General features: G+C 53.8%; 1 protein-coding gene and 1 non-coding gene across 3 annotated transcripts; both read right to left on the bottom strand.

Moving 5' to 3' along the window:
- Positions 1-27,937, bottom strand: Tecr (trans-2,3-enoyl-CoA reductase). Of its 2 annotated transcripts, XM_046436684.2 has the most exons (13): positions 27,781-27,937; positions 2,870-2,920; positions 2,280-2,331; positions 1,857-1,901; positions 1,658-1,761; positions 1,465-1,580; positions 1,280-1,385; positions 1,097-1,169; positions 954-997; positions 823-880; positions 656-744; positions 320-365; positions 1-236 (listed from the first exon to the last, which is right to left on the bottom strand). In XM_046436684.2, the coding sequence occupies exons 1-13, from the start codon at positions 27,793-27,795 to the stop codon at positions 109-111; spliced, it is 927 nt and encodes a 308-aa protein (XP_046292640.1). In that variant the 5' UTR covers positions 27,796-27,937; the 3' UTR covers positions 1-108. The 2 variants fall into 2 exon arrangements, with proteins under 2 accessions (XP_046292640.1, XP_046292638.1); XM_046436682.1 differs by lacking the exon at positions 27,781-27,937 and having other exon boundaries at positions 2,870-3,064.
- Trnav-cac (transfer RNA valine (anticodon CAC)) lies at positions 26,731-26,803 on the bottom strand. The gene has a single exon. It is a non-coding gene; the product is annotated as a tRNA-Val (tRNA).
- Positions 27,938-27,970: the final 33 nt, after the last annotated feature.

The following is a 27,970-nucleotide window of genomic DNA, read 5'->3' on the forward strand; positions in this document are numbered from 1 at the left end:
TGGGGCAGACAGGTTTTATTCCAGATGCAGAGCTGCAGCCACCCCAGAATGATACTGGGGTGGGGATGAGAGCCCGGCCTGACTGAGCCCGGGTGAAGGGGAAGTGGCTCAGAGCAAGAAGGGGATGATGGGCATGCGCAGGGGTGGGTAGTCGCGGAACTCCTTTAGGTAGCTGCGGTGCTTGCCCTTGGCCCAGATGGTCATCTGAGTAAAGCCCACCAAGGAAAAGAGGGCCACTGTGGGACAGAGCAGGGGGTGTCAAGATGGGGCTGCCCAGCAGGATGGCAGGACACCACCAAGGGAGGGGTGACGGGCTCACCTGGGAGACACTGTGTCATGATGGCAAAGCCAATCCAGGACCCCACCTGTGGGCAGCACAGGTGGAGGTGAGGGCAAGCAGGCGGGCCACATAGGCTGTTCTGCCACCTCCCCTCAACCCTCTTCAGAGACAGTGAGGAACAAGCTCCAATGTGGAGGGACCCCAGGTAAAGGAAGTGCTATACGACAGGACAGGCCACACGCCTCCCAGCACCAGAACAGGAACAGCAGTCTCCATCTCCAGACCTCAAGCTTGAAAGCACCTTCCCCACCAGGCTGCCCCTCCACAAGGGACCCTAAACCCAGGAAGGTGTGGGGAGAAAAGGTCGGCCCTCACCTCGTAGGTATAGTTGGGACAGGACACCAGCAAGAAGAGCCACGTGAAGGGGTTCTTGGTAGGGTACGGGATCTTCCTGGTCTTGGACCCTGGGGGACAGGACAGGAGGAACAGGTGAGACTCTCCCACCTGGCCCAACTACTCCCAAACCCCAGTAGACCACTCACCAGCTGGCCGCAGGTCCCGCAGAGCCATATGGATGGAGAAGTTACCAAGCTGGCAGATCTGTCCGAGGAGGAGCAGGGTCAGCCCAGAGCCCCCAGGCCCCCCACCCCCAAGCACTGTCCAGACTCCTTACCACAAAGATGGCCAGCGCCAGTTTAACCTGCTGAGCTCCATAGGCTAAGGAGGAAGCAGGGAGGGGAGACCGTGAGGGGAGGGCACTAGGGCTAGTGCCCCAAGGGCTCGCTCGAGGGTGGGGCTCAGGCTGAAGCCACTTACTGGGGGGCGTGTAGAGAGGGTGGTTGATGTAATAGGCCATCCACGCTGCGAAGCCCCAGTAGTAGGTGCAGTTCTGAAAGGAAGCGGGCAGGGATGGGCCGAGGGGTGAGTGACCGGGGACGCAGGGCCAGGCGGGTCTCCCGGGAGGACTCAGGGCCAGGAGGATGAGTGGCGGGCACCCACCTTGAAGATATTGCGCAGGGGCATGGTGCCGTGGGAGAAGCGGTGCACGAACAGCGTCTCCAGCAGGCGCTTGACATAGTGCAGAGAGTGGCAGGTGCAGGCAAGGCTGGTGGGGAAGCAGGGGCTGGTCCGACAGGCCTCCTGTCCTTTGTCCTCCCCCCTCCCACCCACCTGACCCCACTCACTGCACCACTGTGTGCCGACTGGACGTGAAGTCATATTTGTGGCCATAGATGAAGGGCACCCGGAAGTAGAAGAGCAGGTAGATGAAAAGGGGCCCAGCATACTCGGTCAGGAAGACCTGAGGGCCCAGGGAGCAAAGTGAGTCTCCCGATGTGGCTGGTGGCAAAGGCGGCTGATGGAGGGGTCAGGACTCACCGTCACCCAGCTGATCTGGGCCCCCAGGTCCCGGAAGTAGAGCGTGGCTGTGGTACCCACAGGCAACTTCTGTAGCACATCCTCGTCCTTCAGGGACTTGCCCTCTGCAGAGAGGTGGGCCAGGACTCAGGGGCTGCCCCAGCTTCTCCCACTGCCACCCGGAAGCCAGGGGGTGAGCCCAGCGGACAGCTGTACTCACTGGGGTCCAGGCGGAGGGACTGGCGGGCGGGGTACCACTGTGGATCTGTGGGGAGAATAGTATCACAACCCTCAGCCTGGCAGGACCTAGCCTACAAGCTGCCCACCCACTGTGCCAGCTTCTCAGTGTTGCCGGGACTCAGGGACCCCCCCAACTCCCAGGCAAGGCCTCTGAGCCTGTGTTGTTCCAGGACACAGGCCAGGATAGCACTGCCAGAGCAGGATTTTGTCCTTCCAAAAGCCAACAAGGGCACTCCTCCTGATGGCCACGCGGGGGCGCTGCTGCAGTCAAACCCAGAGAGGCCTGGGCCACACGGAGGCATTTCTACAGGTCCTTGAGGGAGAAACACACAGCACATGGTCCCACCCAGAGGACCCTGCCCAAAGGAGTGGCCATGCTCATTGTGGCACTCCTTGGACTCACGAGTCTTGGTGAAGAGGTTCTTAATCTCTGCAATGGTGGCCTGGGGCTCCACCTGGGGAAAGACCAGCAAGGAGGCATCAGCCCCAGGGGGGAGCCCAGACCCAGGATGGAGAGGGGTCAGGAGAAAAGACTGAGCCACAGCTACAGGCACAGGAGAGGAATGGGGTCCAGGCCCCCACCTACTGGTCAAGGCAGGTACAGCAAAGGCCCTGCCAGTGTGGACTCAGCAGGGGTCTCCAGTGCCACCAGGAAGCCAGGATGGCCCCCAGCCCAGCAAGGCCGACAAGGCAAGTGGGGCCTGCTCCCCTGCTGCCCCTCTCTGCCCAGGAATGGTGGGGTCCAAACCCCTGCCCGGGGACTGGCCTCAGGGGAACAGGTCTCAGTGTAGACCACGGGCTCCACTGAGGTTGCCTTGCTTCCTCCCCCAGCCAGGAGGCCAGCTCCCAGGCACACCCAGGGGCCACAACTGCCCACTCTGTCCCACACATCACAGCATTCCTCCTGTGCCCTCTGAAGGGAAGGGGTGGGGTGGGGGAAAGGGCTGGAAGGAGCTGGGGCCTGTGGCCGTGTCACGGGCACTGCGGTCCTACCTTGTCCAGGAAACACAGCTTCTCCCTCGTCTTTGCATCTAGAATCTCCACCTCAAAAAAGAGAACAGCCTTTTTAGGTTTCTTGGTTGTCTTGGGAGGTGCAGGCCGGGGGAAGCCGTTGAGGCCAGGGCTCAGCCCCTGGCTGGCCTCCCGGGCCACCAGGCTCAAGCTGATATCCATACTGCCCGCCACCAGCCCCGCTACTCCGCTCTGCCCACCCAGGCTGCCACCCCAGCTGCCGGCCGTCAGCCCCCACCACGGACCTCCCCACGGGGAGCAACTCTGGGCCGGGCTGGCGCGATCGAATTCTGCTGCGATGCTGGAAGAGAGCCCGTGCCTGCCCTGGCTCTGCCGGCTTGTGTGCCAGATGTAACCCGAGTGGCACCAGAGCCACAGCACAGCTAAATATAAAACTGTCCCAGACTGAGCCCACCAAGGAGTCATGCCACAGTCCCCTTGCGGCGGGGGCAAGGGGGTCCTGAGGGCAGCCCCTAGGAACCAGGTTGTCCTGAAGGAGGCTTTGGAGTGGACACAGTCCCCCAACAGCACCAGGGCAGCCAAGGCAATCCCTAGAGGCAGACGCCCGTCAGCCCCTCCCTGACCTGAGCAGAGTAGGGGCCTCCGGCCAGTGGCCAGAAGAGGGTGAGAAGCCAGCCCAGGCCCCAGCACCCAACTCAGGCAGAAGCAGTTCATTGCGCTTGGAGAAACCCCAGCTATTTTGAGAATCCGTGAGATAGATCATCCATTTCCCCTTCTGAGCTGTAAAAGACACTCGGATTATTTTCCTTGTGCATTTGTGTTCCCAGGAAGGTGACAGATTCCACAGTTATTGGTGCAGAAAGCCTCTAAGTGGAAACGACCCGGAACAGGAAGTTGCAGGCAAGTTACAAGGTCCCGACCCCCTGCCTCTCGAGCCTCCCTCTCCACCCATTTCTCACCAGTTCCCCCCAAGCCTTGCTCAAGGCCACCAGTGGGTAGGTAGTCTTCCCATGGTTCAGCCAGCACACCCTCATCCAGGCCGGAAGCTCACACACAGCCTGGTGCAGAGGGGCTGCCCTGGGCAGGAGGGAGCACCAGGTACCAGCAGCTCAGAGAAGGCTGCTGGAGCGGGGTTGGGCAGTGCCCAGACTGGTCAGGAAAGACCTGAATGCCCCAGGGGGTGGGCGCAGGTCCCACTGGACAAGTCACGATGAGCAGGGCTGGAGGTCACCCTGAGCTGGCCCCTGCTGTGGACCCTCCCCACTCAGAGCTCCAAGGCCCCCAGTTACTTGCTGCCTGAGAAAAAGGGACTAGACACACTGCTGCAAGACCAGAGGCCCAGAGCAGGCCCATCAGGGCCTCTGAGGGGGCATCCACCCACCCAGAGCCCACCTGAGGAAGGGGCTCACCTCACACACTCCTGACCACAGTGGCAGGGACAGGGCGCACTGTGAGCTGTACCCAGCCCTGCCCTGCAGCCCAAGTGCCCTGGGCATGGCACATCCCTGTGCCTCAGCTCAGGGGCAGGCAGGGTCTCCTGGGCCAGGGCACAGGAAGCACCGGCATGTCTGACAGGCGGGAAGCGCCATGACAGTGGGTCCTGGGGACGGGAATGAGAGGTCCCCCAGGAGGCAGCCCTGCCCAGTAAGGCAGCATGGTGGCAAAGGGCAGCAGCCTGCGTTCATATCCTGGCTTCCGGCTGACCAGCAGGTCCAAGCAGCACATGGGCCAGCCTGCCCGTCCCCGACATGCCTACCCCATGGCCTGGACCTGAGGGGAGGAGGGGACAGAGCCCAGGAAGTCCTGGCCAGTGCTGCCTAGTTGAACTGCATCAGAGACATCACCTGCTATCATCTCTGGGCTCTGCTTAGTCCTGTGGCCTTGCGGGGCAGGTTACTGAACCCCCACAGGGACCAAAATGGCCAGAGAGAGCAGCTGGCATATGGAGAGGCCTAAAAAAGGGAGCTGGTCATACCCCTCGGGGCCCACCAGAGACACGAGGAGAGGACGGCACTGGCAAGGGCTGGAATGGCAGGGCGCAGACGGGCACAGCGCCGGCCCCGTGGCTGCAGGTATATTAATAGTTCCTGGGCCCCTGGCGGGCAGTGCCCACATGCCTTCAAGCCGGTATGGCCCACAGGAGAGCGGCACAGTGTCCACCAGGACAGGAGGTCTCCGAGTTCCTGCTGAACCACTCAACAGCTTAAAATACAACCAGCCCCTCTCCCTGCCGGCCAGCTGCCGGGGGAGGGCTGAAACCCTACCTCTCCCCTCCACCCCCACCCCCGGCACCAGACCACAGCCTCGGAGGGGGGGCACCAGCCCAGGCTGTTGGGACCCCAGCTGGCTGCTGGGAAAGGAAGCCAGGTGGCAGGAGGGGGCAGCTGGGAGAGGGGCCACAATCACCGCAGCCACAGCAGCAGCGCCCAAGCCGGTGCTCGGCACCCAAAGGAGCTGCCACACTACACAGAGGTAAGCCAGAGCCACAGGGCAGCACCCAGTGCTGGCCAGGGTGGGAGCTGCCCCACTTCAGAGCCACCATAGCATGATCTGTCCTCAAGGGATGGTTGCGGCTTTGCATGTCCTGCCCGCACGCCCACGCCCAGCAGCCATCTTCTCCCAGAAAGAGAACTGGGAGGCTCTGGTGGGTGTGCGGGGGGGGGGGGGGGGGGAGACGGACACGGGGACGACCCCCTCTACACTCTTTACCAGACAGAAAGTAAAATGTGTCGTGTTACAGGATGGGGGTTGGGCTGGTAAAAGCAGCCGGACACCGAGTTCCATAGGCATATGAAATGCTCAGGGTAGACAGACAGCAGACTGGGGTGGCCGGGGCTGGGGGCTGGGGTAGGTGGGCATGACTGCCCAGGGCTACCTGGTCCCCTCCTGGGGTGATGAAAAGGTTGTGGAACCAGGCAGCGGTGGTGGCTGCACAGCACTGAGAACACACTGAATGCCACTGGGCTCTGCATTTTTTCTTGAGACTGGGTCTCACTCTGTGGTCCACGTTGGCCCCAAACTCAGAAGAAAGTCCCGCCTCAGCCTCCCAAGGGCTGGGACTACAGGCATGCGCCCCACTGCACCCAGCTTGGATCCTACGCTTGTAAAATGGTTCATTTTATTTTATGTGAATTTCACTTCAACAAAGAACTTTCTTTGTTGCTAAGACTGGAAGCCAGGCTCAGCAGCTCCACCTGACTGACTCGTAGGCAGCTGCAACATTTATTTTTTCCATAGAGGGTAACAAACTGGTCACACCTACCCATCAAAATGAGAAGCCCCCACCCTCTACCCTGAAACTGAGGCCTAATATGGGGAGCTCACCTCACTCTTCCCATCCCCCACCCCACTCACATGGCCTGCCCAGGCCTGAGGCCACCCTGGGGTGGTGGTTACCTAAGGGGCACAGGGCACAGGTGTCTGCTGAGCAGGGCCCCAGGCAGAGCATCCTGAGCACAGAGAGGCTCCAGGCTCAGACCCAGCCCTGGGGGGCAGCAGGGAGGGGAGGGAGACATTCCACAGATAGACAGGGACACAGGGAGGTTGCGAGGGGGGTCACTGACAAGATCCCCACTCTGGTGGCAGGCAGGGGGTGTGGCCCTGTGGTGGCAGGCACAATGGACAGGCAGAGGACAAGGACGAGGGCAGGAGCTCTGGCATGGGATGCAGGAGTGTGGCTCTGTTATGACAGTTCCACTAGCCTGGGAGGCATTCTCACCCAGAGGCCCCAGATTCCAGGAGCCAGCCAAAAGCATCCCGTGCTCCCACAAGGTCAGGGCACGGCCAAGGGCTGGCTTGGGGGGGGCTGAAGCCCACCCTGCAGCTGTGTGGTGAGGTAGGAGCAGTAATGAGAGGCTCCCATCTTCCACACACTTGTTATGAGCTAGCACCAGTGCCTAGAGCCACCAAAGAAGCAGAGCTGCAGGACTGTCCCCATCTGGCACATGAGGAAACCAGAGTGGCAGGAAAGCACAGCAGTGAGATCACAGGGGTGCAGGGTCTCTGCACTGGCCGCCCCCTCTGCCTTAGCTCTGAACCAGACCCCAGGCTCCACGTCCACAGGCCCTGAGAGAGCCTCTGGGCCTGGCCATCTATTTACAGGACTGACCCCAGACATTTCCTAAACGTCTCCACTGAAATGTGTGGAACTGCCCCCCCTGCACCCCACCCTCAGCCCGCCAAGCCCAGGCTCTTCCCCGGTTCCTCCTTCCTCATGCTGCAGAGGCACTGCCCGGCACCCTGCCCCAGGGCACAGGAGCTGCCTGCAGGAGGCCACACTCCACGGCTTCTGAGCTCCGCAATCCTGTGGGGTCCAGCACTCTGGCTACCGGGCCCTCCTTCATCTGCAAAGTTTGCTGCCCCTACATGTCATCTCATAGGGTTATTTTAAAAATTACAGAGAAAACAGTATCCAAAAAACTACGTTAACATTTCCAATCTAGAATAAATCTTATTAATAAATATTATTGGTCAGGTGCAGTAGTACCTGCCTGTACTCCCAGCCACTCGGGAGGCTGAGGCAGGAGGATCATAAGTTCCAGGCCAGCGTCAGCCACTTAGCAAGACCCTGTCTCAAAATGAAAAGGACCGAGGGAGCGGGTGGTGGTAGAGCACTCCCGGGTGCAATCCCAGGGCCACAATAAATGGATAAATGAGTTCTAACAAAACAATTGTGGCAGTTGCAGAAACAGCCAAGGCCCTGGCTGAGCACTCAGGCCCTTTCTCCAGAAATCCTGACCATGGCTGTGAGGGGGCCCAAGGTCAGAGAGCTTACGCCATGATGCCCCACCCACCTAGTGGCCTCCAGTCTAAACCCTAGCAATAACAGGACACCTGTGGGTGGGAGAGACTAAGCGGTGGCCGCCTGCAGAGGCTGAGGCACTCTTCACTGCCCCCTTGTGGCATGACTGGAAAGGTACCCACTGCAGCCAGCCCAAAGCCATCAAGGAGGTGGCTGGAGTGTAAAATGTCACAGAGTGAATTCTAACCCTGACTCTGCAACTGACCAGCCAGAGACCTTGGGAAGCCACTGCCCCGCACTCATTTGCTCCTCCCTCCGTCCCCAATATCTCAGGCACAGCTCTCGGTCCTAGGACACAGCAGTGCACAAAGCCAAGCCCCTCCCTACCTTCATGGGGCTTGCACTCTAGTTAGGGAGGTGGGCAGAGGCAGACAACAGTGGCTTGACTTGTTTTGTCACCAAGAATAGTGGAGAATAACAGGCTGAGAGAGCGGACAAGAGCGAGGGGATGGGCATTTTAAACAGTGGTCAGGGAAGGCCTCCCTGGGAAAGGGTGTCTGAGCAAAGGCTGGTGGGAAGGGAGGAAACCGCCTCGTGCAGCCGAGGGCCGGGGTGTCCAGGCAGAGGGAGCAGCAGTGCAGAGGCTGCGGGGCCGGGCTCTGCGGGGCCTATCAGGAGTGAAAGGAAGCCAGCAGCCAGAGCAGAGCGCGCAAGGGGAGGGAGGTGACGGGTGACAGGAACAGACTGAGAAGGGCCATGGGCCTTGAGGGGGCCTTGGCTTCATCGGGGTGGGGGGCGCTGGGCAGGGTTCTCAAGCAGGAGAGGTGGCTTGACTCTTGTGTCAACAGCTGGCTGCTGCCAGAGGAGTAAATGGGAGCAGTGGGACAGACACTGGGAGGCCAGGGCGGGGTCACAGGACCGCGGGCAGCGACCACCTGGACAGGGCGACAGAGGTGCAAAGAGTGAGGTTTCTGACTCAACACCAGCAGGGCGCACAGGCCCTGCCAGGCCCAGGCTGAAGAGCTGAGTGAGTGACACCATGTGCCGCCCCAGCAGCAGCAGCCAGCAGGCAGCCTCACTGGCAGGCCTCTCGGGCCAGGGTGTCCTCTTCACAGACAGCTGGGCTGGCGCTCCCCAGGCCCCTCCCTCTGTAAACAAGACTGGGTGCCTTGCTGGCTGAGGAGCCCCCACCATGAGGCTGAGAGGCTGAGGGCCAGTGATGTCGTGGACCCCCGCCAGCCCATGAACCTGGAACTTCTGTGTGTCCTAAAACCCGCCCAATGGTGCAGTGGGGACAGCAGTCAAGACTGCCTCTGAGCCCAGACCACAGCAGACTCCCAGACGCTTCTCACCCATGCCCATGGTGGCCCCAGGGAACAGGACAGGGGCCATCAGCTCCATTTCACAGACAAGGAAGCCGAGGTCCAAGGCTGAGGAGCGCAACCAGGTCACCTGGCAGTAAATGCCTCAGAGCCCCGACATTCTCATGTGCAAGGCCCCCACACCCCAGGCCTCCCTCTGGAGGCCCCACACGATGCTAGTCAGTACGCAGCACACCCAGCCTTCAGCAGGCAGCTCCAGCAGGCTCTCGGGCCCTGACAGCCTGGCCAGCACCTGCCCGGACGGGGACGGCGTGCTCCCTGCTCCGTGCCAGCCTCTCCGAGCAACCAGGGCCCAGGCAAGTATACAGACAGTCCAAAAGGTCCTTCCACCTAGCAGCCCGGGAAACAGGTCCTTCACATGGGACACAAGGGCTGGTGCACCCACAGCCTGAACTCCTTGGGGACACTGCCAAGCTCCAGGGTGGAGGCCTGGCCTGAGCAGCACAGACAGACACACCCCATCACCAAGGCAAAGAGGAGGGTGTCACCTGACGCAGTCAGCATTTTCGGCTCCCTTCCCTTTTACTTTCCAGAAATATCAAGTCACAACCCTGATGCCAGGATGGCTGAAAAGACCCGGGGCCCAGAGGCCAGGAAGCCAACAGGCCGCACCTGCTGGGACAGAAATACTTCCTTCCCTAGTGGCCTCAGCTGTGACCTCCTTTCTCCATGGTGCGGGAGTGGGGGAGTGGGTTGTGCCAGCCTCCCCCAGGGGCCATGTGGGAACAGAACATCACCCAGGGTGGGAAAGGTGGAGACGTGGACCTGGTCCTTGACCAAGCCACTCCCATCTGCCCTCTGCTAGGGAGATGAGGAGCCAGGGTCCAAAAGACCATGTCCATGCGGCTCTCAGATCTGGGGCCAGGGCCAGGTGCAGAGGCAGAGTAGGCCCAGGGCCAGAAGAAACTGGGTTGCTGTCCCAACCTGGCAGAGGCCAGGGCAGAGGCCCTGGCAAGCCGGCAGCACCTGCCTCAGAGGAGCTCAGCCGAGTGCTCACAAGCTCCTGAGCTGGTTGACGCAACCACTGAGATGTTAGAGGAGGGAGACACTGGACGGACATGGCAGGGACTTGGGGGCCCCTGGGCCACAAGCCCCCTGGGCATTCCCAGGTGCGGGAGGCGCTGGCCTACCCAGGGCAGCTCTGCCCAGGCTGCTTCATCCAGGTGCGCGGTGGCGGAGAATCACTCTCTCAGGCAGCACCTTCGCCCCTGCACTGTGCAGAGGCTGCGCCTGTGGGGCTCGCCCCGCCTCCCCCGGCTCTGATGTCAAGGACTGGGACCCGCTTGAAAATAAGGTCAACTTAAACCCAAGGCCAGGAGCGAGCAGTGCCAGCGCTGAGCCGGCCCCACAGGTCCACAGCCCCTGCAGCCCCTGGCTGCCCACCGCCTCTCCCCTGATGAGAGGGCCGAATGCCCGCAGAGCACGGGAAGAACAATCCCCAGACAACCAGAAGCCGGCTCACTGGCACAGCCTCAGACCCTGCTATTTGGGAGCCTGGGGCAGGAGGATCCCTTGAGCCCAGGGGTTCAAGGTCATCACAGGAAGACCCCATCTAAAAGAGGCTGGGTGTCTCTCAGTGGTGGAGTGCTTGCCTCGCACACACCACGCGCGGGGTCCACCCCCAGCACCACACACACAAAATAAAACCCTGGATGTGTTCAGAGGAACCCCACCCCACTCACACCAACCCCAGCTCACCACCTGCACGTGTTCGAGGACACTGCTGGGGACCCCGAGGGCTAAGCCTCTCTTCTTGGCACCAGGAACCGCCATGCCTCGGCCTCTGCCCACTCAGCCTGGCACAATCAGGCCATACCCAGAGCAGAAGGTCTGTCACCTCCTGACACCATCCAGAGGGACCTGGGTAGTGTGGGGCAATGACAGGTTTCCCTGTCACAGACGAAGGCAGCTAAGGCAGTGCTACAGGGGGCAGTGTCAAGCGTCCTGCCCAAGCCTCTGCTCCTCCCTGGGGTAAACGGGAATGTCCCCAGGGGTTCCTACCTCTCAGGGATGCTTGGGAATTAGAGACAACCGCTGGCTCTAAGCCACCTGTCAGGCTCACCCAGAGTCCTGACCTAGGGCCCAGATCAAACACCCAGAGCAGGCGTGGGAGGCGCAGCTTCCGAGCTCCCAGGAGGGGGGGTGTGGCCCAGGGGTAGAGTGTGCTTCGTGTGCCTGAGGACTCGGGTCCAAGCCCAGCACCAATAAATAAATAAATAAAAGTTTCCAGGGACAGATGGAGGTCCCTGTCCTTTGGATGAAGGGAAAGCCCTTATCTCTGCTGACAGGGCCTCAGAGTGGGGCCTCAGTCGACCCCAGGCCATCCTTGTTCCCTGTCCTTCTGCCCACTCTCACCCAGTGAGACACCCAGCTCACTGGCACCAGGCTCATTAGACTGGCACTGTTAACCCACTTTAAAGGTAAGAGTCCAAGGCTCAGGGAACACAAGTCACCCACCCGAGGACACACAGGCTACAAGTTCCAAGGGCCAGAACCCATCTGCTTTTATTCCTTAGGACAGAATGCTCAGGGCCGCACAGGCCAGCACTCACCCCGGGAGCTACAGTCTGCACACCCCCTTCTTCCTCGGCGTTCTGCCTGTCACTCTCCTTCCATGCCCCGGGCCCCTGGGGGCAGCCCAGAGCTGCACCCCCACCCCTGCTGCCCTGTTGCAATGGTGACCACACATGGGTCTCTCTCCATCTCTGGGCAGGAAGGTGCAGTTAAGCCAGGAAGCTGGCAGAGGGCCAGAGACCCTGAGCTCTGCGGACACGCTGACCGGAGGAGCAGTTCATCCAGCTGACCGCCCACCGTGCCCACTGCTCCTGGCCCAAGGGCAGCAGGCAGGTGAGTCCACCCCCGAGCTCAGTGTGCCACTAGCCCCAGCTGGGATCCCCACAGCGGGCTTTATCCTCCCACCGGGCCCGTCCTTAACACTGACTCCTGTCCTGCTGATGCCTCATGTAAATGAAGAACACCCAGGCACTGTTAAGGGCTCTGAGGACTCGGCTGTGGAAGGAGAGACAAAAGTCCTTGCCAGGGGCTGGGTGTGTAGCTCAGCAGCAGAGCACTCGCCTAGCATGTGCAAGGCCCCAGCACCACATAAAAATATATACGTAGTCTTGCATATGTGGGGCTGCCATTTGAGTAGACAATGAAATTAATATTTTTACACAATATATTAGAAGGTGACATGTGACAGGGAAAAAAACAAAAGGGGATGGGGAGTGGCTGGTGCACAGAACAGGTGCAGTTGTATACGAATTAATCAAGAAAGACCTTCCCAGGGGCCTTGAAGCCAAGTCCTGAAGGAATAAAGGAAAGACCTGTCAGTTGTCTAGGGAGAGCATCTCAGGGAGAACAACCTGTGCAAAGGCCCTGAGGTATAGCATGGTCAGTGTGCTGCAGCCTATGTGGCAGGAGGGAGTGCACAATGGGAGGTAGGAGGAGATGCCAACAGGGAGGTGAGGAGGACTTCAGCTTCCACTGAGTGAGATGGGAAGCCAGGAAAGACTGTGGGCAGTGCAGGATGTGGCCTGACGACTTTTTCTTTTTTTTTTTTTTGGCAGGACTGGGGATTAAACCCCGGGTGCTTTACCACTGAGGCACATCCCCAGCCCCCTACCTTTTTCTTTTTTGAGACAGGGTCTTATTAAGTTGCCCAAATGGCCTCAAACTTGGGATTCCCCTGCCTGAGCCTGCGAGTCCCTGGGATCCCAGGTGTGCACCACCACTCCCACCCTGACTTCAGTCCCCAAAGGTTTCCCTTGGACTAAAAGGAATAAGGGTGGAAACCGGCCCAACTGGAAGTTAAGGAAACAACCCCAGAGTGGCCATGGCTTTCACGGTGCCTTTGTCACCTTTGGAAGGCTGGCATTCTGTCTTTGTTGTGAAGCACTAGTACTAAGTTTTGTTTTGGTTTTGGTTTTTTGTGTGTGTGTCTCCACAAATATCCCCCACGGAGGCAGGCATGGTAGCACACATGACTTGGGAGGCTGAGGCAGGAGGACTGCAAGTTCAAGGGCAGCCCGGGCAAATGTAGCAAGACCTCCCCGAACCCCATCTCAAAGAACAAAAAACCCACAAAGATTTTAGACTAGATCTCAATTAAAGTCCTACAAATACATGTGTATGTTCTTAAAACTGCTCCTGGGCTGGGTGGAGCTCAGGGGTAGAGCCTGCCCAGCACAAAAAGACAAGGATGCCTTTGACAAAGGGGTCTTTGACAAAGGGGGTCGGCGCCTTCCAGCCCCAGGCCATCTCTGTCCACCTCCTATCTTCATACAGGCCAAGCATGGCTTTTCTATGTTAAAATGGTTGTGGGGAAAGAAATCAAGGAATCCCATTTCATGACTCCTGAAAATGACCTGAAATGCTAACGCCAGTGTCCTTAAGCAAAGCCTTATTGCAAGTGGCTGTACTCCTGGTGGCACGTGGGTGGTCTTGTGCCACAATGGCAGAGTGGAGGGGGAGCTGCCGAGTCCCAGGCCCACAAAACCTGCAAAGCCTGGAGACTTACCGGCAGCCCTTTCCCGGCTTAGGCCTGGTAATGGGGTGAGGCTGATGAGCAGGGGTTCAATTCCAAGTGTTCTCAAGGCTAAGCCCAGGGATTTGCTGACTTTGGGACATAAGAGAAAAAAAAATAATTAAACAGCTTAGGGCACGGGTGACAGGGGGGCTGGAACTGCCGTTAAGCGGTTAGGATGGGTGTCTGGATGCAGGTGGGTGTCTGGAGCCAAGTTTGGGACACATTAAATCTGAAATGCCCAGTAACCATCCAGCTGTCTGCGAGACTGGGAAAGGAGGTGCAGTGGTCAGGCCCTGGCCCACCGTCCACCTGAATCACATGGAAACATCTGCAAGTGACCAACTTATTCTCTGCATCATACTTTGTCATTTCACAAATGTTGTGCAGGTTTTGGTGGTGGTGGCGTTGGACCCCTGGGCTCAAGCGATCCTCCTGCTTCAGCCTCCTGAGTAGCCGGGGCTACAAGCATGGGCCCCCTTACCCAGCTCCCCCAGCATTTCTTGTTTCTGTTTATTTTTGGCTTTCGAAGAGTCTCTTTATTGCCAAGGCTGGCTCCAAACTCCTGGCTCAAGGGATCCTCCTGCCTTAACCTCCCATGTAGACAAGACTGCAGGAGCTCACCACCAAACACAGCAGACCCTCAACTTCTTTTTTAATTTTTTAGTTGCGATATCTTTATTTTGTTTGTTATTTTGTTTATTTATTTTTATGCGATGCTGAGGATCAAACCCAGTGCCTCACATGTGCAAGGCAAGCGCTCTGCCACTGAGCCCCAGCCCCAGCCCAGACCCCCAATATTTTCAAGCTGGAGTCTAATATTTTTTACCTAAGCTTGAATAGTTAGCTTTTTTTTTTTTTTTTTGGTGGTGCTGCTGAGGATTGAACCCAAGGCCTTGTGCATGTGAGGCAAGCACTCTACTAAATGAGCTATGTCCCCATGTCCCCAGCCCATGAAGAGTTAGTTTTAAATGATGCAATTTCTGACCTATTGTAGATTACTGAAACTTTTATATCAAGGTTATGGGGCTCTATTTACAGTCTAAATACTTCAGTAAGTGCATGACCTACTGTCTACAGTTGGAGGCAGTGGCACAGTCTCTAGTCCCACCTACTCAGGAGACTGTGCAGGGGCATCACTAGAGCCCAGGAGTTCAAGGCCAGGGGCAACAGAAGAACCCTGCTGAGAAGGGGTGGGGAGAGAGGGGGAGAGGGAGGGAGAGCATGGAACAAACTCTAACACTGGCTCCTTTTTTGCTGGAAGTTGAATTCTGCCCCCCTCCGCACAGCATCTAACCCTAATACATGCTTAGGTAGTTTTTACTAGTCTTCCTACCATATTGATCAAATTGAATTTTTTCTTTTTTTTTTTTTTTTTAGGAGCTGGGGGTGGAACGCAGGGCCTCCTGCATGCTAGGCAAGTGCTCTACCCCTGAGCTCCATCCTCAGCCCTGAAGTTTGATTTTTAAAACACATTTCAGGGCCCTAGGGCTCTATATGTACAAAGAAAAATCCTTTAAGTTATTGCTACAGTATCAGCATAGATCATAAATCAACAGCATAAATCTATAACAAATATTAATGAGTATCAAACCATAAACTAAAGGTTACAGTCACCACCTCTCCCAATGGGACCTTTCTTTCCCAATTAGTTAATATCCCTAAAATTAATATTTCTTTTTTTAATATTTTTTTAGTTATAGATGAACACAATATCTTAATTTATTTACTTAAGGACTGAACCCAGTTCCTCACACGTGCAAGGCAGGCACTCTACCACTGAGCTACAGCCCCAGCCCTGAGACGAATATTTCTTATTGCTAGAATGGGACAGGGTTCAGCATCACTTTTATTCTGCCATTTCTTTATTATTCTATTTTTTATTTATTTGTTTGTTTCTTCAGGCGGTGCTGGGATCCAACCCTGGGGTGCCACGCATGGGAGGTAAGCACACTCCCTTCCGCTCCAGCCCAGCCTCTGTTATTCTCTTTTTTAATATAAACACTAAGAAGTGGTGTTCACATAAAAAGGCAGATGGAAAATAGGTTGAGTTTTGTTAGAGCAAAAACCATCCAATGCTACAAACCTCCTCTGCTCGTACCGATCTTCCAGCTGACTAGGTCATGAGCCCTGCAGCCCCCACTATTCTTCTTCTTTTTTTTTTTTTTAAAGAGAGAGAGAGAGAGAGAAAGAATTTTTTTTAATATTTATTTTTTAGTTATTGGCAGACACAACATCTTTCTTTGTATGTGGTGCTGAGGATCGAACCCGGGCCGCATGCATGCCAGGCGAGTGCGCTACCGCTTGAGCTACATCCCCAGCCCCCACTATTCTTCTGAAAGCTAAGACTTGTCACCACCTGAGGTGCAAAAGGATGCTCACTTCCTCACCACCCACTAGCTGGTCCCCAAGAGCCAAATAGCACAGTGGGCATTACCCAGCCAGGATGGCCCTTCTGGGTCCCAACTCCTGATCGCCTCCCCAGGATTCTGTGTAGGCCAGAGGAGCTGTGACCAAGTCCATCAAACTGTATTCAACACTGCGCGGCTCAGCCAGCCATGACCCAGTTTCCAATTCTCCTTGGGGATGGCAGGTTAAGGCTGGAAAACCCTCAGGGCCCAGGAAGCCACTCGCTTCCTCCACAGAGCCCAGATGCACTGCACCTGCAGCAGAGACCACGCAGCACTCAGCAGTGTGCAGGGTGCCTGCCCTCCGCCAAAGCCTCTTCTACCAACTAGGCAGTTCTCATTCTTCATGTGCTCAGCAAACACTCACTGGGCTCCTCAATGTGCTGGATCTGTCCTAGGTGCTGGGCTTAGCGATAATTAGGACTTGGTCCCCAGTCAGAAAAAGTCTGTGAGTGACTGCAAGATGACAGGCAATGTTTGAGGTGCTGGGATACTACAGGGAGTACAACATGCCCAGCCTCCTGAACTTGTTCACGCTCAAGGGCAAAGCACCAATTACATACCACTAGGATGCACCCAGTGCCATGAAGAAAAGCAAGGTAGCTGGGCGCGGTGGTGCACACCTATAATCCCAGCAGCTTGGGAGACTAAGGCAGGAGGATCACGAAGTCAAAGCCAGCCTCAGCAAATTAGTGAGGCCCTAAGCAACTCAGTGAGACCCTGTCTCTAAATAAAATATAAGAAAGGACTGGGGATGTGGCTCAGTGATTAAATGCCCCTGGGTTCAATGCCCAGTACCAATAATAATAATAATAAAAATAAAAATAATAAAATTCCAAGAGACATAAAAAAGAGTGTAGATGGCCCAGAGTGGGTGGTCAGGAAAGGCACTGCAAGGGAAATGATGTCTGAGGCATGAGGGCCAGCACAAGACTCCTTAGGGATATGCAAAGGTCCTGAACATTCGGTGCTTGGCAGGTTCTCATCTGTAGTCAGGGGTCTGTAACTGACACACGATCACCGGTTCCACAAACACCCACTGAGACTGACCAGGGACCTGGCTGCAGTGTTCCATCAGAGGGTGCAGAGTGTTACACAGAGAAGTAAACAAAAGAAGTTACGTAGGTTAGGGGGAGCTTATGAAAAGGTGAAGATCTAGCTGAGACTTAATGGCAGAATTACCAGACAATCAGGGTGGGGTGGCGCACACCGGTAATTCCAGCAGCTCGGGAGGCTGAGGTGGAGGACCATTGCTCAGGCCAGCCTGGGCAATGTGGAGAACTGCTGTCTCTAAATAAGAAATAAAGTCTGGAGATGTAGATCACCAGTAGAGTGTCCGTGCACAGGGACTCCCCACCCAGGCCCACTGCCAGCTGGGCACCCAGGTTAAACTCCATTCTCTGCAACAAGTAGTATTCAAACCACATACAGCAGCCCTCTGTATCTGTGGTTCCACATCTGCAGAGTCGACCAACCATGGATCAAAAAACTTTTTGAAAACCACATCTAGAAGGCTGGGGTTGTGGCTCAGCGGTAGAGCACTCGCCTACCACACGCAAGGCACTGTGTTCAATCCTCAGCACCACATACAAATAAATAAAATAAAGGTATTGTGTCCAACTACAACTAAAAAGAAAACTTAACCCCCCCCCCACACACACACACACACATCTGGAGCTGGGGCTGTAGCTCAGTGGCAAAGCACTTGCCTTGCATGTGTGAGGCACTGGGTTCAATTTTCAACACCCTATATAAACAAATAAATAAATAAAGATCCATCAATAACTAATAAAAATATTTAAAACACACACACACACACACACACACACATCTGGCCAGGTGTGGTGGCGCACACCTGTAATCCGAGTGCCTCAGGAGGCTGAGGCAGGAAGATGGCAAGCTCAAAGCCAGCCTCAGCAATGGTGAGGCGCTAAGCAACTCAGTGAGACCCTGTCTCTAAATAAAATACAAAATAGGGCTGGGGAGGTGGCTCAGTGGCCGAGTGCTCTTGAGTTCAATCCCCAGTACCAAAAAAACAAAAACAAAACGCATCTGTACTGAACCCATCCAGTCTCTTCACTGATCCCTCAGCAATACACTGTAACAACCATCTGCATGGTGCCCTCGAGGACCTAAGTCTAGGGGAGGACTATGTCGATCCTCTGTAACCACAGCTGTCTCTCTATAGAAGGGAGACCTTGAGCAGCCAGGGATTTTGGTGTCCTTGTTCTAGAGCCAATCCCCTGTGACACCAAGGGACAACAGTTCTCTTTTAGACTACATTTATGCCCCCAAAAGCGGCCACGTTCCCGCAGCCCTCCTCCCGAGAAGCACCAATGTGGCAGCTCTGCCCCCCCAGCCCACCTCCTCCTCCCCTCCTGTGAGCAGTTTCTCCTCCCCCTGGCCCTGGGGGCTCCAGCCCTGTGAGCCCCCAAGCTGCAGCCTGTTCCCTGGTGTTCAAAAGCCCAACGCCTGTGTCACCCTCCTCCCTCGACTTGGCAGGCCCACCCTGGGGACAGGCATCATTCCCATGCACCCCCCGAAAGGCTGCCCCAGGAGCCAGCACAAAGCCCTGAAGGCTTGAGGGCTGTCTTGAATGGCAGTGGGTTGTACTTACGTAAGGGCCTGGTTGGAGCAGAGACAGGGAGGGACGGGACTATGCCAGCCTGGCACAGCTTCTGAGAGGGCTTTATCCCCAGGGGGACTAGGAAATGCTCAGGGCCCATCTCCAACTAACCACATAGCTGTGGACAGGGGAGTCCCAATCCTCCCACAGAGCCCCTCACCATCTAGAGCCCCTCTCAGAATAAGGAACAACTGCCCTCTATATTTCTATTAGTAATTTATAAGGCGAGTACCCTTCCTCTCAGATTTAAAAATACAACCCCCTCTGATAGTTAAACTTTTAGGTCAAAGCAACAGAAAAAGGGATTTTATTTCCCCCCCCACCTAGGTCCTCTGGGTAGCTACAAAGCCCTGCCAGCCAGCTTCATTTTTTTTTTTTTAGTTGTCAGTGGACTTTATTTATTTGTATGTGGTGCTGAGAATCAAACCCAGTGCCTCCCACATGCTAGGCAAGCACTCTACCACTGAGCCCCAGCCACAGCCCCATCTTTTTTTTTTAATTATTTTTCAGTTGTAGTTGGACACAATACCTTTCTTTCTTTCTTTCTTTCTTTCTTTCTTTATTTATTTATTTTTATGTGGTGCTGAGGATGGAACCCAGGGCCCCGCATGTGCTAGACAAGCGCTCTACCGCTGAGCCACAGCCCCAACCCCTAGTTCATCTCTTGACATGGGACACCCACAAAGCCTGGCTCTCAGACCTCTGTGCACACCACATGGTTCCCTCTGCCTAGAAGACTGTTCCCCTCCCCTTCCCCAAGTACCTTGTCCTTCAGCTTAGATGAAACAGCCTGGAGGGCAGAGGCCTGGTTCCTCATCCTGGTAACCCTTGCATGATTGGTGTAGAGAAAAAAAAGTGTGTGGAACGAATCCAGGAATGGGTAAGTGATGGGCTGGATTAGCAAACAGGCAGAGCTCTGTGATAAGAACCCTGGCCAGCAAAACCTGTGTGGCGAGGGGTCGCCTAGAGCTGTGACAGCAGCTCCTGTGTCAGCAGGCCACAGAGAAAGGAGCAGGGAGCAACACAGCCAGGGACAGGGTGGGGCCACAAGCAGCCAGCCTCCCTGTCAAGACCGCTAAGGACTGGCCACAGGCAGCCACAGCCCAAGGTGCAAGGCACAGGGCTCACCCAGGGGCTCGCCCAGTCCCTAGTGCGGCCCCCACTGGCCCCGCAGCTCCAGGGAGCCTGAAGCAGGGAGGGCAGGGAGGAAAAGCACTGGCTCTTGTCCCAGGCCAACACCAGGAGCCACAGAACAAGGCCCAGTCCCTGTGCTCACGGGCTCAGTCTGACTAGGTACCCAAACGACGGGCCACGGAGGGCACGACTAGGAGATGCTGGGACGGGGCGGGCCATGCTGCAGGCAGAGGGTCAGGAAGGCCTCTGGGGTGACACTGAAGCTGAGCAGCATGTGAAAACTGAGGGCGGAGCATCCAGGCCGCACGGCATGTGCCCAGGGCAGGAGCCTCGCTGTGGTGTCTGAACAATGTGGTGTCTGAACAATGGCAGTGTGGTGTCAGTGGAACAGCAAGGGACAGATGAGGACGCCTCTGAGGGAGGGTTTGAGTGGGGGAGTGCGGAGATCCTCCCACTTGGTGGGAAAGGCCCTTAGGCTGCAGCCGGTGACAGCCTGGAGGGGGCAAGGACAGTGCTGAGGCGGCTGCACTGGGCACCAAGGTCCAGGCTGAATCCAAGGATCTGCTTCCTGGCGGGGTTCTTTGTTACAAGAAGTTAAAAGTGAGCTGAGTGAATTGTGGGTGCTTGTTTTCCCCTTTTTCAGTTCTAGGGATGAACCCCAGAGCCTCAGGCATGCTAAGCACAACTCTGCCACTGAGCCACCTCCCCAGCACCACGTGAGGTTCAACTTTGTCAAGGGTCTACCCATGAGGAAGCAGAGCTGACCATCCCAAAATGTGACTTCCTGGTGAATGACAGTATGTCAAAACCGTTAAAATGGCATCTGGACTTCTCCCTCCATCTTCTGGGCTAATTAGTTAGCATGAGTCCATCTCTTGGAAGCTAAGGAGCCCTGGGGACTAACAAGTTTTGAGGCCTTCAAGAGGGACTGAGTGTCCTTCCAAAGCATTCCAGGTGTCCTGGAATGCGAATCTATTCTTACCCACATAACAATCTGTCCTTATCTGCCTAATGACTTAGACCTTCACTGTGTTCCAGGAAGCAGGCTGGGTATCTTATACTAAATTGTGGCCCACAGAGAAAGGTGTCTTTATCCTGGTTTCAAAGTGATAAAATTCTAGCAAGTTAGTAACTGTCTCAAGGATGGGCCACATGGCCTCCAAAGGCCAAGTCCCTCACCACTGTCCTTGATTCCTTCTTGGTGCATGACCCCCTGGACCCACCCACAGGGAACCCACTATGCAGCTGAGAGAATCCCAGCTCTGTCACTTACTAGCTGTGAGCAGGTTGTTTCACTTTCCTTTGCCTCAGTTTCCCCACCTGTCAAGTAGGAATAAGAATAGTACCTACTTCATATGTTTATTACAAAGATTAAAGCACTTAAAGAGGAGCCCAGGGGTGTAGCTCAGTGGTAGAGGACTTGCCTAGCATGTATGAAGTCCTGGGTTCCACCCACAGCCAGACACACACACACACACACACACACACACACACAGAGTTAGGATAAGCATTAAGTATTATATTAGCAGTAGCTTTACTATGATTACTACTGTGCTCTGACTGTAGGGGAAAATGTCCCCAAATGTTAAAGCATTCTCAGCTGTCACTGTCAATGTCAGCAAGAGGGCATTAAGAAACAGCCTGGGGAAGGGAACATAGCTCAGTTGGTAGAGTGCTTGCTTCACATGCACAAGGCCCTGGGTTCAATCCCCAGCACCACAAAAAAAAAAAAAAAAAAACAGTCTGGTGGGGCATGAGGTATACACCTGTCATCCCAGCAGCTCAGGAGGCTGAGGCAGGAGGACTGCAAGTTCAAAGCCAGCCTCAGCAACTTAGCAAGGCCTTAAGCAACTTAGCAAGATCCTGTCTCTAAATAAAATGTAAAAAAAAGGACTGGGGATATGGCTCAGTGGTTAGGTGGCCCTGGGTTCAATTGCTAGTACCAAAAAAAAAAAGAAAAGAACCAGCCTGACCTTGATCAAGCCCAAGGTCTCTGGCCTTTCTCACCCAGCCAAGCCTGCTGGTGAAACCCAACAACTTTATCAGAGCCAAGATCCTTCCAAGCAGGCTCCCACTCAGAGCTTCCTTTCTTTCTCCTCAGAAGCCAGTGAGTCAAGAGGCTCTGATGGGCTCAGAGGGCCTCTATTCCTCATCAGTTAGGCTGAAATGATGCCCAACTGATGCCCAGAACCTACCCCTCAGCCAAGCTTGGTGGCACATGCCTGTAATCCCAGCAACTCCTAAGAGGATCACAAGTTTGAGGCCAGCCTCAGCAACTTAGTGACACCCTGTCTCAAAATAAAAAAGGGCTGAAGAGCTGAGGACATAGCTCAGTGGCAGAGTGCCCCTGAACTCAATCCTACTGGAGAAAAGTAAATAAAACACCACTTACAGCCCCTCCTGCCCTCCTTCTCCACCTCGGCCCTGCCTCCTCCAGAGGCCTGGCTGCCTCCTCCAGAGGCCTGGCTGCCTCCTCCAGAGGCCTGGCTGCCTCCCGCCAGCGAACAGGTCTGCAGTATTTGTTAAAGGTCTGCTCTGTGGTGCCTGGCATGATGCTGATGCCACCAGCTCCAGCTCACACCTGTGTGTCATCTTAGGGAGGAGGAAACTGGCTCCAGAGGTTAAAGGACCTGCTCGTGCACCTGGCACAGCCACACATGACTGTAATTCCAGCTACTCAGGGAGGCCAAGGAAGAGGCTCGCAAGTTCCAGCCCAAGCTGAGAACTTAGGGAGACCCTGTCTCAAAATAAAAAATACAAACGGCTGGAGGTGAGGCCTACTATGTGTGAGGCCCCGGATTCAGTCCCTAGTGCTGCAAAACATAAAAATAAAAAATAAGAGAAGGGTCTTAACCAAAAGAATCTGCCAACTGTTACCATCTGCTCAGTACAAGAAGCTGAAAAGCCTGACACCCCCTCCCCACAAACATGGCCCTGGCCTAAGGCATGCTGGCATGGGCCGGGGTTCAAGCGCACCAGATCACGGCTCTCACCTCCAGGACTCAGGGGCAGTCCTTCCAATTGAGGCCACCACAACCCACAACTCCCCACCCTCTGAAAAGAGAAGCTCTGAGCTTGGGAGCAGCACAGCCACCAGACACCTCAGTGCAGCCTCCACAGAGAAGACAGTGACAGGGACAAAACTGGAGCCAGATAAGCCAAAGAGCAGGCTCAGCTCCACGGCTTCCTGACACTATGACCTGGAGCAACTGAACCTAACTCTCTGGGCCACGTCTGCCCATCTGTAGAGCAGAGGCAGCCCAGGTTTCCACCTCATCAGGCGCTCACAGGGCTCATGGACGGCGAGCTGCCACCAGCAGCAACCTCTTCCCCCTCTGTGGCCCAGGCTCTTCTACCCACCAGGCACACAGACCTGGTCGGATCCCGCGAGGAGACCTTGGGGAAGTTCATCGCCTTTCTGGGCCTCAGGTTCCTTATGAACAAAGCGTACTTAAATCTCAGGGTCCTCGGAAGACACAATAAATGGGATCTGTCCTTGATATTATTTGCCAACAACAAAACAAAAGGACAGTGGGGGGGGGGGGGGGCTCAGTGGTAGAGTACTTCCTCATGTGCTCACCACCAGTTTGGAAAAAAAAACAGAAGCAATTTCAACTCCCAGGTTTAACAGATATTTACATTTTCCTTCAGATTTACTTCAGATTCCTTAAAAAAAAACAAATGAGTTAAAGCTCCCCCACTACTTCCTGCCCAAATAAGCAACAGCCCCTCTAACTACTATGCTATGACCATAAATTTATAAATTATTACAATTTATGCTTTTTTTATATATGACCATAAGGAATAGAAATCTCATTTGGTAGGATTTTAATTTTGGGGGGAGGGTATGGATGAACTCAAGGGCATCTAGCCACTGAGCCACATCCCCTGTCCTATTTTGTATTTAGAGACAGGGTCTCACTCAGTTGCTTAGCCCCTTGCTTTTTTTTTTCCCACAAAAAAAAATAATAATAATAATAATAAGAGAAAGGTCTCAACCAGGAGAATCTGCCAACTGAGTTACCATCTGCTCAGTACAAGAAGCTAAAAAGCCTGAGACCCCCCTCCAACAAACTGTGATCCTGGTAGGAGGCATGCTAGCATCGGAGGGGTGTTCAAAGCTCACCAGATCACAGCTCTCCAGGCCCAATGCTGCTCTCACCTCCAGGACTCCAGGACTTGTGAACTGGAGATCCTCCTGCCTCAGCCTCCTGAGCCACTGGGATTACAGGCAGGCACCACCATGCCCCGAGGGATTTTAAATTTTTTAAGTTTACAGGATCTTGGGCTGAGTGTGTATCTCAGTGGTAGAGTACTTGCCTAGCACGTGTGAGGTCTTAGATTCAACCCCCAGCAAGAAAAAAAAAAAAAAAAAAAAATATATATATATATATATATATATATATATACACACACACACACATATTTATATTTATAGGATCTTTTGCGACTTGCTTTTTTCCCATTCAACATGAAAACATGATGTTTGGGGATTTATAAAAGAATTGTGTATTTTCAGGATTTTCTTCTTAGAGTGGATGTGCACAGCAGTTGAAATGGATGAACCTCTTCCTTTACACATAACCTTTACACATAGACATATTACATATGTCTAGCCATTTCATAATGTTCTGCTGCTGCAAGTGAGTTTCAACCACAGAAAGGCATAGAGAGGTTAATTAATCTGAGTCAAATAACTATTTAATTAACACAATGCCAGGATTCAGCCCCAGGCCTGTCCAAAGTGCACACACCTATGACACCATTATGTACAAGTTGTCTACTTTCTCCTTAACTGTCACCTTCCTACCCAATTTTCTGACTCCAAACAATTGCCCCTTGACCAGAACTCTGCTTCTAGAACTTTCATACTTATTCTCATGGAGAAAATTAAAGCAAGAACTTGCCTGAGGTAAGATATTAAACTGGTCTAGGATGACTTGCAAGATGGGTACCAAGAGCACTACCCTTGTCGGGAGATGGAAGATTCTAAATAAGAGCTTCCTAGCCTCCAGGTCCTGGGCTGCAGGAAATGGATGGTGACCTGAGCTCCCACAGGCTAAAGATGGATTGATTTTCCCAGGAATTTATAGGCTCATTTGTCAGATGCAGTATCTGTTTTTCTAGCTGCTACTGGGATCACCTTTGCCTGTAGTGGTGAAAAACAGCAATAAAAGAAAAAACTCCCGTAGCCTAGGATATGCAGTTCTCACCCGTGCTCTGACCCCAAATAATCCCAAGCTTGGCTCTGCCTTTCCAAGGAGCTGGCTGCAGCTAAGGCCCAAGGGTGACCTGTGCTACGAGCTTCATCTCAACTAGGCCACACAAGGAACATTTTTTTTTCCTCCTAGATGAGACTGGCAAGTGATATGAAATTTAGCAAAACAGCCAGGTATGGTGAGCACACTTGTAATGCCAGCAACTCAGGAAGCTGAGGCAGGAGGATCGAAAGTCCCAGGCCAGCCTCAGCAACTTAGTGAGGCCTTAAGAAACTTAGCAAGACCCTGTTTCAAATTAAAAACAGGCTGGGGATGTGGCTGAGTGGTTAAGAAAGAAGAAATTTAGCAAACCAGCTACCAATCTCTCCTCCAGTTGAGACACTAACTGCCATGCATCAAATCCTGACCTGACACAGACTAGCTATATGACAGTGAAGGAGTCCTGCACTCTGCTAAGCATCACTTCTATCACATGTACACAGCACTTCGGAGGTGTAGCTTAATGGTAGGGTGCTTGCCCAGCACACATGAGGCGAGGGGTTCCATCCCCAGTACCACAAACAGTAAAAAATAAATTACACTTCATATTCTCCAAGTTCTCTCCAGGGGCCAACCTGTCAGTGGACTGGAGGATGAAGGACAGACTTAGTCCCAAGCAGAAATATATTCTTTGACGTGGAAAACTGAAACCTCTTCTCAAACTGTTAAGTATGAGTGAAAGCCTCTCCTCTATTTTCATTGCTGTGAAGAAACACTTGGGAGTAAAACTAATCTGCCTGCCCAGAGAACTGGGCTGCAAGACAACAGCTCCTCAGAAACCTGTTTAGCTATCACCTCAGTAGGTATTGGGCGATGTTAACAGAGAATGATAATAAGAACAACTGCCCCTCACCAGGTCACTGATTTTTTGTTTTGCTGGGGAATGAAAACAAGGGTCCTCCTGGCAGAGAAAAGTTTAAGTAGAGTCTAACATGTTTTCAAGTTCAATCTATGTGCTCAAGCTGCACCCAGCTTCTGGGGAAAAAAAGTGCCCCAGCATCCTGACAGGCCTGCTTTAGCAGATTCCCATCTGCATTTTTCCTACTGAACATGGCTTTTTCTCCTGGGTTAGACAGAGGGTTTGAGAGGGGAACCCACATGAGAAGAACTTTATTCTGGAATCCTAAAGATGAATAGGGCATAAGAGATTATCCACTCCTACCTCTTAGTTCTTGTCATCATGTCAAAAATGAGGATTTCAATCAAAGGTTCCAAAGGATAGTGAGCAAATTACCAAAAATAATAATAAAGGGAATGGGTAGAGGTAGTGATATCCAATTTGTATAACAAACAAAAAGGCCAGATGTAATAGAGCATCTATAATCCCAGAGACTCAGGAGGCTGAGGTAGGGGGGATCAAAAGTTCAAAGTCAGCCTCAGAAACCCAGCAAGACCCTGTCTCAAAATAAAAAACAAAGAAGGCTGTGGATGTGGCTCAGTGGTCAAGTGGTTCAATTCCTGGTAGCAAAAAGAAAACAACAATAAAAAAAGATCTCTTCTTCTTATTCGAGGTTCATAGAGACAAGAATAGTGGGTGCCAGAGGCTGGGGGAGCAGGGAATAGGGACTTATTGTTAATGGGTACAGAGTTTCAATCTTGAAAATAAAAAAGAGTTTGGGAGATAGCTCACAGGGGCAGCTGCACAATAATGTGAATGTACTTGATACCACTGAACTGTATACTTAAAAAGGTTGAGGGTAAATTTTATCACAATTTTAACATTTGAGGAGGAGGGAGAACAAGAAATCTCTCAATTTGATACTTTTCATTTAACAATTTGTAACTGAACATCTTTTTTTACTTTGTTTTGGTGGTACTGGGGATTGAACCCAGGGCCTTGTGCATGTGAGGCAAGCACTCTACTAACTGAGCTATATCCCCAGCTTCATTTAACAATTTGTGTGGCAATTTGTAGCAAGGAACTATGACCCTGAACTCCTGATTTCTTCTGTTTGCATTTACTAGCTGGAGATCTTTGGACAAGTCACTTCTTAGACTTTCTTCTTCTACATAAGTGGGGTAAATAATCTTCTACCTCATAGGACTGTGAGGATGAGAACAATGTAACAGAATCTCACTAGCACAAGAGTAAGCACTTGCAAAATTATTCTTCCTATGATGCATAATACAGTAGTTTATTATTTATGATAATTACTTAAGTCAGCAATAAATTATTAATATATTATCAGCTAGATCGATAAACACATCAGACGATTCGTTTTAAGAGAAAAAGAAACCTAAAATTAAGAGTCAGATGACTTGGGCTTCAAGAGCGGCTGCGGGCATAAGATTTCTCCTTGGTGACAAGCAGGGATTGTCAGAAATGATCTCTTAGGTCACCAGAAAGTCCGATCTGCTTTGCTGCTCGGCAGGAACGGGCCGTGGAGTTGCGTCTCCCTCACTGCCTAGGCTCTCAGGGAACTTGCCAGGTGAGGGATGGGATCCAAGGTCAGGACTGATTGCAGAGCCCCTTCCTGAACCCCAGGCGGTAGCACGGTGCAAGGTTTGGGCGAGACTCCGGGATTGAAAGCAAGGGTTCGCCACCTTCGCTCTTCCCTGGACAAACTCTAGAACTCGGCCCGCTGGCGAAGCTTCAAGGAAGCTTTTCCCACGCCCTATAGAGACCCCAAGAGAAGGCACCCCCAAAACAGCCTGGGTTGCAGATTTATAAATACCATCCCCGCACATGCGCTCTGGGTTTTACGAGCAGCCTCGGTCGCAGCGCTTGCCCACTGCGCCTGCGCGTCCGTCTGGCTCTCTCCGAGGCACCAGACGAGAAAGCGGGGATACCGTGATCCCGCAAAGTAGAAAAAAGAATAGGTCTACGGGGCAGTTCGGTACGTTTCCTCATTTCTTACCTCATAATGCTTCATGGTTCCCTCACAGTGTGGCTCCTGCTTCTACTACTGCGGATACGGCTTTCTATCTCCGCGAAACACAGCACACAGCCCCTCACACGCTCGCGACCGCGGCGCGAGACTGCGGCTCCTCAGCCGCCCCGCCCTTCCCTGCCGCGCGCGCCCTGTCCACCAATCAGTGAGAAGGGAG

The sequence above is a fragment of the Marmota monax genome, unplaced genomic scaffold (assembly GCF_021218885.2).
Source record: "Marmota monax isolate L192 unplaced genomic scaffold, Marmota_monax_Labrador192_F-V1.1 WCK01_AAM20220418_F8-fsc00021, whole genome shotgun sequence".
Lineage (NCBI taxonomy): Eukaryota > Metazoa > Chordata > Mammalia > Rodentia > Sciuridae > Marmota > Marmota monax.

Coding starts and splice junctions, on each gene's coding strand:
- Tecr (XM_046436682.1), bottom strand. CDS start 3,049: ATGGATATCAGCTTGAGCCTGGTGGCCCGGGAGGCCAGCCAGGGGCTG. Junction 1,762..1,856: donor GTCCCTCCGCCTGGACCCCA/GTGAGTACAGCT, acceptor ACCTCTCTGCAG/AGGGCAAGTCCCTGAAGGAC. Junction 366..655: donor GTCCCAACTATACCTACGAG/GTGAGGGCCGAC, acceptor TGCTGCCCACAG/GTGGGGTCCTGGATTGGCTT.